Source organism: Musca domestica, unplaced genomic scaffold (assembly GCF_030504385.1).
Source record: "Musca domestica strain aabys unplaced genomic scaffold, Musca_domestica.polishedcontigs.V.1.1 6, whole genome shotgun sequence".
Lineage (NCBI taxonomy): Eukaryota > Metazoa > Arthropoda > Insecta > Diptera > Muscidae > Musca > Musca domestica.
The window spans coordinates 11331583-11340668 of record NW_026712363.1 but is presented as its reverse complement, the minus strand read 5'-3'; the positions used below and the strand labels follow the sequence as shown (position 1 = coordinate 11340668).

Genomic DNA, 9086 nt, shown 5'->3' with positions numbered 1-9086 from the left:
GGCCAATGAAACTGTCACACGCTGCCTGAATGTTGCTCTGCGGTATATTGGTCTATTCTCTGCGAAGCGCTTGCTTGAGGTGATCGACACTTTGGTATTTTTAGTGCCAACCTTGCTTTCCAAAATACTCCAGACACAATATTCCAAAGGATTGGTATCCCGAGATTTTGGTGGCTATTGTGCGATGGAAATGAAGCGAGGAACCTCATTTTGTAAACATTCTAGGATGGCTTGTGCATTCATGTTGTAATGTCAAAGGTATGCGGCCAAAAGTTTTGCATGCCCAAGGCTTGATTACACCCTCCAGAATATTTTCGCGATAATATTCGGCATTCATTCTGATGCCACGGTCGATTAATACGAGCGGAGAGCGACCATCGGCTGTTGTGGCGGCCCACACCATCACCATGACCGGCGCTTGAGTTCTGGTGAAATCTTTGGCAAGTAAACACGATAATTTTGCTTGTTTACAAACTGCTGGACAACGAATGTTTTCTCATCGGAGAAAACCAAATTCGACAGTTCACAACTTTCGGCCAATCGAAGCAACTCTTTAGGTCTTTTGAGTCTAATTTCTTTCTGTTGCGGTGTTCTTGCACTTTTTGTAATTTCAATGGCTTTACCCCGAGCTCATTTTTTCAATATTTGCCGAATGGAATATTGCGATATGTTCAGCTCACGAGCCATTTTTCGACCACTGCGACGCGGGTTTCAATCCAGTCGCTTCTTTACTTTTCGAACCATTTCTGCTGATGTTGCTGTTTTCTTCCGTCCACTTCCTTGACTTCGGGCTTACCAGTATCACGGTATCACACAAACGATTTATTCACATTGTAATGCTGGAGTGCTCTAAACATAGCCAGTTGTAGTTTTCCAGCCAAATACAGGGTTGCCGATTTTCGACGGACCCACCTGGCAACGCCATAACTTTTGACAGAGATGTCACATCGCTTAATGACATACCGCGTTTGAAGCGTCAGTCCAAGCAGATTTTTACCATGAACCAATACAAGCCGCGCGAGCGCGTGAAAACTCAACGTGCTTTTAAAACATTAAAAAATGTGAGAAGTGCGCCTTCTAAGAACACCATTAAGCGTTTATACGAAAAATTTTCGACTGGTAAGACTCTTTCTAATCCGAAGAGGCCATATAAAAGTCGACCAAGACGATCGGCCGAGAATATCGCTGCCGTACGAGCCAGTGTTGAGAGGTCCCCAAGAACATCCCAAAAACGCCGTTCTCAGCAGTTGGGCATGGCTCGGTCCACTTTACAACGGATTATTCGCATTGATTTGCATTTGTTCCCGTTCAAAATTCAATTGACGCAAAGAATGTTGCCTGCGGACAAACCTCGTCGATTGGAATTGCCCAAAGAGCGCAAAGGTCCGTCGAATATGGGCAACCCTGTATAAAGAAATCACACTATCACGCTTGAATTCCATCACGAATAACTTTTTTTCAGGAGAATTCTCACCAAAATGCTTTTGTACGCTTGTTAACAATGTCGGATGAGTAGCTTAGAAATGACAGCAGTCTGAAGTTGGTTGCTGTATTTTCAATATGAATTCACTATTTGGTACAGCCCTATTTTGCGAATTTTTCTAATATCCGGTTCCTGACCCGATCTGGGATGTAATTCGTTATTTTTTGGATCCCGTTGGATGTAAATTCATCCTATGAAATATGTTTGTTGTTTTTTTTTATAGTGGTGGTGTTCATATTGAGGAGTTTCTCGCAAAAATATACATTAGTGTTTACAGATTTGTGTAATGTACCTATAGATAGAGGTATATTAAATTTATTTTTACGTGTCTGTAAAATATTATATTATGGAGTGGCCAATCTACGAGCTTTATCCTCTTTGGGTACAGTGTATAAATTTTGTGAATCTTAGCAGCAGTTATACACAAATCGCGTTAGAGTGTGTGCGTGTGTGATTGTTGTAGGCAAATCAATTAAGGGGTAACTTGGTAGACAAAATTCGCCGTAAGTTTATTTGTGTGTTAGTGCCATTGTAAATGTAAACAATGTAACAGCTGTTAGTTTCAGGTTTTCTTCTTCTCTTTTTCCTTTTCCAATATACAAAACTACTGAGAGAATTTTTTGTTTACTTGGCATTACTGTTATTTTTTCACAAGTGTACTCTCTATCTCTCTGTTCTTCTCTGTGTACAAATTCTCATTCTCTTAATTCCAATCACTTTGGCAGTCAGCTGTTCTGTTACTGTGCTGCGAACGCTGGCAGCGCAGCAAACGCAATGCCAATGTTTTTCATCTTGTCCAACCCCCCATTGGTGTGTGTTGTTATTCAGAAACAGCTGATTTTTTGCCTTTAACTTACTTTACTGAACATCTGTTGGAATTTATTTTGTTGTGCACACCACCAAATGGCTGGCAAACGAATAACCAGAGAAATCTGGCTAGAGAAAAAAGAGTAAACGAAAAATAGAGAAAAAGAGACACCGAAACCAACGTGACCAATATTTCGTACACACACAAAATGATGGTGTGGGAGAGTTTGATATAAAATCTGTATTTATGTGTGTATGTGTGCGGCTGTGAAAATTATTGATTGATTTTATGGAGGAAAGAAAAAACCGAAGATGATTTATTTTTATTTATTTTTTTTTAATATAATTTATCTTCTCATTCTCCTTTAGGGAGACTGAAGTGAGATTTAGACTTTTATTTGCGGAAAAAACTTTGACTAAAAAAAAGACGTTTGGTGTGGTTTGAAATTATAACTTGCTTTCTTTATTTTTCACTGGCTTATATACTAAAATTCTGTTTATTGCTGCATTTTCGTTGTCGGAAATGCAGCAGAAAAGAAAATACAGTTTTAGGCTAATATTAATATTTAAGTAAACAATTCTTTGGAAATTTGTCTGGAATAAAATGTTGAATTGCATATCAATATTTTAATAAACAATTCTTACAAATAAAGTATTAATGAATATTTATTCTTTGGAAATTTATTTTATAAAAATGCTGGATTTGCATATTAATATTTTGGTAAACAATTCTTTGGAATAATAAAATGTGGAACGATTCTCATTAAGGGAATAACGGGAGACACTATCGTTGAGGGGAATTAGTAGTTGATACTATAACACCCCCACCCTTAGTTTGAGGCTCCGACGAAATTATATTATCTTTGCCGGATTGTTTATAATAGTTTGGTTTTTTAATTGTACATTTGGAACATAGGTTTGTTTATTCTTAAAGAGATATATAAATATAATTAAGATACATATTGATGTACCGATTAAAATATCTATACTATAGCCAATTATTTTTGAGTTTTTATCTGTATATAGTACTTGTTTCAGTGTTTCCTCGTATTCTATTTGTTTTAGATATAAATTTTCAAGTTTTATGTCTGCAAGTGTTGTGTTACTGGTATCTTTAATTTTTGTTGTAAGGTTAGGTAGGATAAACTTGTCTTGTATTTTTATTTTAAAATTCGTAAAGGTTTTGTTTAACGTGTTTACTTCACAATTTTCGAATTTGATTAAGTAATTTCCTGAAATTTTTAATTTATCTTTGTTACAATTATGTGTAGTGGCGCTTGCCCTACTGGATTGTTTCTTCATTCTTTTGTTTTTTTTTGGAATTAAAACCAAACTTAAAAATACCTACTGTAACGTATTTTGAAATGCCACCTGGATATGAAGTTGTTATAAGGCAACACTTTATCCATAAGCGCATTCGTTTCTCGCTACTATTTGTGTGCTACATTTTTACTCAAATACTGGAATTAACTCGCTAGCATTTGTAATTGCCGAGGGTTCAAGCTGATAAAGATTAGATAGAATCGTCCATTTTGTCATCTAACCCTTAAGAGGAAGAATATAGTTCATCCAAAAATTTCTAAAAATAACCTTGTTCACCTTCAGAAAGTCATTAAATCAGTTCAAGTTGCGGTTATAATTTTGGTTGTGTGACTGTAAGAAAATCTAAATTTGCAAATATTATTAAATAATATTTATCAAAGCATACAATTTATTTAGTGGCCACATAATTTTATGCATTTGGATGATAGCCTTTGAATCTCTTTAACAATTACCCTATGGAATAAAATCCATAGTCAAAGAGGAAGGTAAATCAAACATTATTTCCTAAAAGTTCTAAGAAACCCTATTTAGTTTCTCTCCTCAATCATTTATTTCTTTCTACTAGACTCGCATTTGATTACAACAATTGTTTTGTGAAGGAAGAGATCTTATTGAACAAAAGCTTTTGTTCTCACAAAACACATTTTTCGGCCTCACATATTCCCAAACCGCAACGCAGCGTCAGTGTGATTATTAACTTTTACTCCAACAGCGTCGATTACATCAAGACGGGCAAATGCCCTGTGTCAATCAATAACCAGAAATATGGGAGAAATGTGAAATTTGATGTATTATTACAAACTGCTTTGTTTTCAAGATATGAAGAAAAAACCAATTTCGGCACGAATCGGGATATATTCAACCAGATCAGCTAGATATCACCTTGTGAATCTGGTGGAAGTTTTTTATGGTAGGATCAAATGTGTAAAGAGATCAGTTATCAAACATAAATCATAAGCAATTAATTTGTTTTAAAACGAAAACTTCAAATCAAACAATATTAATAGTGTTATACCCCAGTGATTAAGAAAAATTACGCGAGATTATTTGTCTACCACATCAGTAAAAATAATTAGAATATAATTTTAAAGTGATTGTGATTCTTTAAATATTCATATTTAATTATATTTTATATTTATAAAATCAAAAGTTTAATTTATTGGTTTGTTAAGTGATACAGTTATAATCCATCAAAGATCATCATCTACATCAATTACCACATGTTTTTTTTTCACTTACATGGTCTAATGATCATTACTAAAATTATTCCATTCTTCTTTATTACATGGTGTAAGTGATGTAGAAGATAGTCTTTGATGAGACAGAAAAACGCTGGTCATGATTAATTGAGAACCATTCAGGGACGACTCTCATTATCAACATCAATATTCAGCAACCGATCTCGAACACATTCTCATTTATTCTAAATCACATACTGTTAACTTAACATGCCTCTCTTGCCAGCATAACATCATCATTAACATTACCCTGTAAAGGTCAGTAATTACACCCTGAATTCGCCGAAAGTACTTTCTGCGTGGGAGCCACAAAATGACCAAGTAAGTTTTTATTATCATTTTTGTTTTGATTACATACTATGAACAACTGTTGGTATCATGGAGGTATCGTCAAAGAAATAAAGCAAAAGAATACACCAATTGAGTTCTTTGGCTTCTATCTATCTCTGCTACATTATTTACATTTTTGTTTTCTGTTTTTTTTTATTTTTGTGATCGGGTTTGAAAGTGATACCCTGAAGAAGGTTTTGTTGATTGATGAAAGTCATAATCAGTTCGACTCAACTATCTTTGGGATCATAATATTTTGAGTTGCTGTGTAAGAAGTTGATAAGCAATAATAGTAACTGGTTCAAACATAAACAGCTTTTGGATTTATATTATAAAAAATTACGTTTCTTATTCTAAATTGTTTATTTAGTTTTTGCATGCATAATTGATAGATATTATTTTTTCCATTGTTAGAACAAATACTTATATTGAGCTCATCGCAATGCAAGTTACATTTTTGGCGTTCGCAAATGTGTACTTTCATAAATCTAAGTTACAATTTAATTTTATTTTTAATTTGAAACTCTAGTTATGATTAAGGTTAAGGATTCTGTTTTTTTTTTTTGTTTTTGTAAAATCCTTTAATATGAAAATAAAATTAATTATGAATTCTGAGTAGATCACTTTTTTTTAACTTTTTGATTTCCCCGTATAAAGTTGCTTGCTTCATGAGGTCCTGGGGGTCACTAAAATGTCTTTTATCTCCGTTTGGATTAGTTATTAATGTGACCATGGTTGGGAGGGCGCAAGAGCACATCAACAGCTGTAGCTCTGGATCATTTGTAGTGTCGTCTTTCTCACTCATCAGTTTGTCTCCTACCTTTTTACTTCCTCTCCTTCCCCTTTGGGAAATATCTAGCTCTATTTTAATTTTTATCACCAAATTGTATCTTCGAGTTTAGAAATCATGGTGTATCTTTTCGTTCAATCATTAACAAGTACACTCGAAGAAAAATTTTAGTGCACGCAATTTGTTTTATGTATTTATTATGTTCAGTGGATTTACAAACATGACAGTAGATGAACCCAACCCCACCGGCGAGCTAATAAGGCCGTGTATCTGCGTGCCACTGTCACAAAAAGTTTGTTGTCAACATCAGCCACAATAATTCAACCGTTATATGTTACATAATAAATAAAATGGCGCCCAACGTGGGGCCCGAACATCAATATACTATCAAAAAAATCTATCATTTAGAGTGCAGTTCTTGTACCTAAAACCCATGTTCGGCCTCAAACTATTTTCAATATACTTTTTTATGTCTGTTTACTATCTTTCCTTATCTTTTAGCTTTTCCTTTCCAAGAAAATTTTTCAAATTAATTGGATTTTGTTTTTGGTCCCAGATATCCTCTAACAACCAATAATTAGAAAATTTTCGTCTATATTTGTTTTTGGAATTTCTTGTTTGTACTAGTTTGCATCTTTTGGAATACGGATTCTGGGTATTACCATAAACTAGATCTGGCCAAGATATAAAACAAGTCAATCAGAATTCTCTCTTGTATACTTCCGTGGATTTATAGAAGCGTTGACCTATACCACGGAGTAATAAATATCACCTGTTCTGTATTTTTTTCTTATTCTATAAACTTTAAATGATCGATCTTTGGTAGCAAGCACTTTTATTATGGGGAAGAATCAAAAAGTTATAAATAAATTGAAAATTTTGGCCATCCGATTTTCCTACAACAAATAAATTACATTAACTTATTTAAACTTATTAAATTATTATCAAATTCAGTATTCATTTTGCTATCGTTTGAAATCTTTGAAACTCAATTTCGAAACTATTGTTGAACACCGAAATTTTATTTTGTTCTTTTTCCATTGGATCTGAAATACATAATCATATTCCACTATTACGGGATCTTTTGGCGTAATATCATTCGAATCCGAAATTTTGATTATTCTGTTTTGGTTCTTAGGGATTTACATACTTATATCCTTTCCGTTGTTGTATTGGTTCGAAAGCTTCGAAAATGTCCTTAGAATCTGCTCTGGGTGAATTTAACAATGAGGTCTCCGACAATCCTGCATGTGGGGTATGCGGACAGAGTTTCTCTGATGCCGCTCAGGGTAGACGTACCAATTGTGGACATTGCTTTCACAAGTCGTGCTTAGAAAAGTGCCTAAAGTTGAGACCATACTGTCCAACGTGCAACACACGCCTATTTAGTGAACCACCCCCAACACCCTCAGGTGCGAAAACTAGATCTCAATCTAAGCAATCAGCTAGTGCTCAGCATGCGCCTAAAGCTTCAGGTAGCACTGCGATATCCCAAAGTGGATCTAGTGGTGCTGTCGGTGGATCTAGTGGTGCTGTCGGTGGATCTAGTGGTGCCTGTGGTGGTAGTGATCATGCTAGTGTAGATCCCGACAGTCTTACAGAGATGATAATGAGTAGAGTTGCAGCTCAGCAAATGCAATTGTTTTCTGCCTTTAGTAGTCAAGTGGCCAAGCTTGTGCAAACGAACATTGAAGCTGGTTTGTCTCGCTTAAGCGTTCAGGAACCACATAGAACACCTACGACATCGCATGCTCATACTCAATACACTCCTCCTCAAATTCCTCCTGTTGATCAGCTCGCACTTAGGGATTTGTTAGGTATTCCGGTTTACAACTCTGGGAATCCAACTAGGTCGAATAGTATTCGGAGAGATCCATTAGCAGAGACCACTCTGTCAAACGTGTCATCCTCTTCGGATCTAACCTCTAGGCCCGATAAGGTACTCCATATAATAACCAACTGGAAGCTGAAATTTTCGGGTAGTTCCAGCGGGTTATCAATAGAAAATTTCATTTACCGCGTCGAGGCTCTTACGGTGCAGACGTTGCAGGGCAACTACGATCTTTTATGTAGAAATGCCAGCCTCCTGTTCGATGGTAAAGCGGCAGATTGGTTCTGGCGATACCATCGTTCAGTGAGAAATCTATCTTGGCAAGATTTATGTAGTGGCTTAAGGAAGCAATATGGAGATTCACGAACTGACGTGGATATTCGTGAATTAATTCGCGACAGAAAGCAGAGGAATAGCGAGAATTTTGATACTTTTTACGAATCTGTCGTGGAGCTGACAGATCGTCTTAAAGAGCCACTTACTGAAGACACCCTTGTTGAGATCCTCAGAAGAAATTTGCTGCCTGAGATCCAGCATGAAATCTTGAATCTCAAGATTTCATCCCTTCAGGATTTAAGAGATATATGCCGGAGACGGGAATTCTTTTTACAGGATATACGTCGAAAGCATGGCTCCTTTGTTTCAAAACCCCCTGTATTTTCCAAAAGAGTCTCCGAGGTTAACGAAGTTGTAGATCAGGATGAGGTTAATCAATCCATACATGGAGGCGAGGAGATCTTTGCTTTCGGCTTGGTCTGCTGGAACTGCAGAAAGGAGGGTCACCGCTATCAGGATTGTTTGTCCAACAGAACCATATTCTGTTATGGATGCGGCACCCCCGATGTTTATAAACCCAACTGTAGGAAATGCAGTTCAAAAAACGAGAGAGTAGGTGCACATCTGAGTGCACAGAATCAAGGGAAGGTTCAGGAATTGGACCTCGAATAAATATTTTAAAAAGGCATGCCTTTAATAATCCCGAATCCGATATAGATTCAAAAACACCCACTTTAGATACAGACATACCTAATACCAATAAGTTCGTTATAAAACCACTACATATACGTTTACGAGAATACTACAAGGCAAGAGATAGAATATTTGGGGAAAATGTCAGAACTTCGAGATCGGCAGAGCGGATGAGGTCCTTCTGGAAGAGTGTGCGTAATATGAGGAAACAATTCGTGAGTTCGGTGTTCGATAGACCCTCAGATGTTCGTCCTTACGCTGAGGTTACCTTGTTCGGAAGAAAAATGTTAGGGCTAATGGACACAGGAGCCTCTT

General features: G+C 36.2%; 1 protein-coding gene and 1 long non-coding RNA gene across 2 annotated transcripts; both read left to right on the top strand.

Moving 5' to 3' along the window:
* The first annotated feature begins 3566 nt into the window (after nt 1-3566).
* On the top strand, nt 3567-6325 carry LOC131805646 (uncharacterized). Its single transcript, XR_009343739.1, has 4 exons — nt 3567-3945; nt 4010-4098; nt 4179-4523; nt 5078-6325. It is a non-coding gene; the product is annotated as an uncharacterized LOC131805646 (long non-coding RNA).
* An 838-nt stretch (nt 6326-7163) lies between these two features.
* Nucleotides 7164-7777, top strand: LOC131805722 (uncharacterized). The gene is made up of 2 exons (XM_059129271.1): nt 7164-7668; nt 7767-7777. The coding sequence occupies exons 1-2, from the start codon at nt 7164-7166 to the stop codon at nt 7775-7777; spliced, it is 516 nt and encodes a 171-aa protein (XP_058985254.1).
* The last annotated feature ends 1309 nt before the right edge of the window (nt 7778-9086 follow it).

What these genes read in the sequence shown, in the direction of transcription:
- LOC131805722 (XM_059129271.1), top strand. Translation starts at nt 7,164, where the DNA reads ATGTCCTTAGAATCTGCTCTGGGTGAATTTAACAATGAGGTCTCCGAC.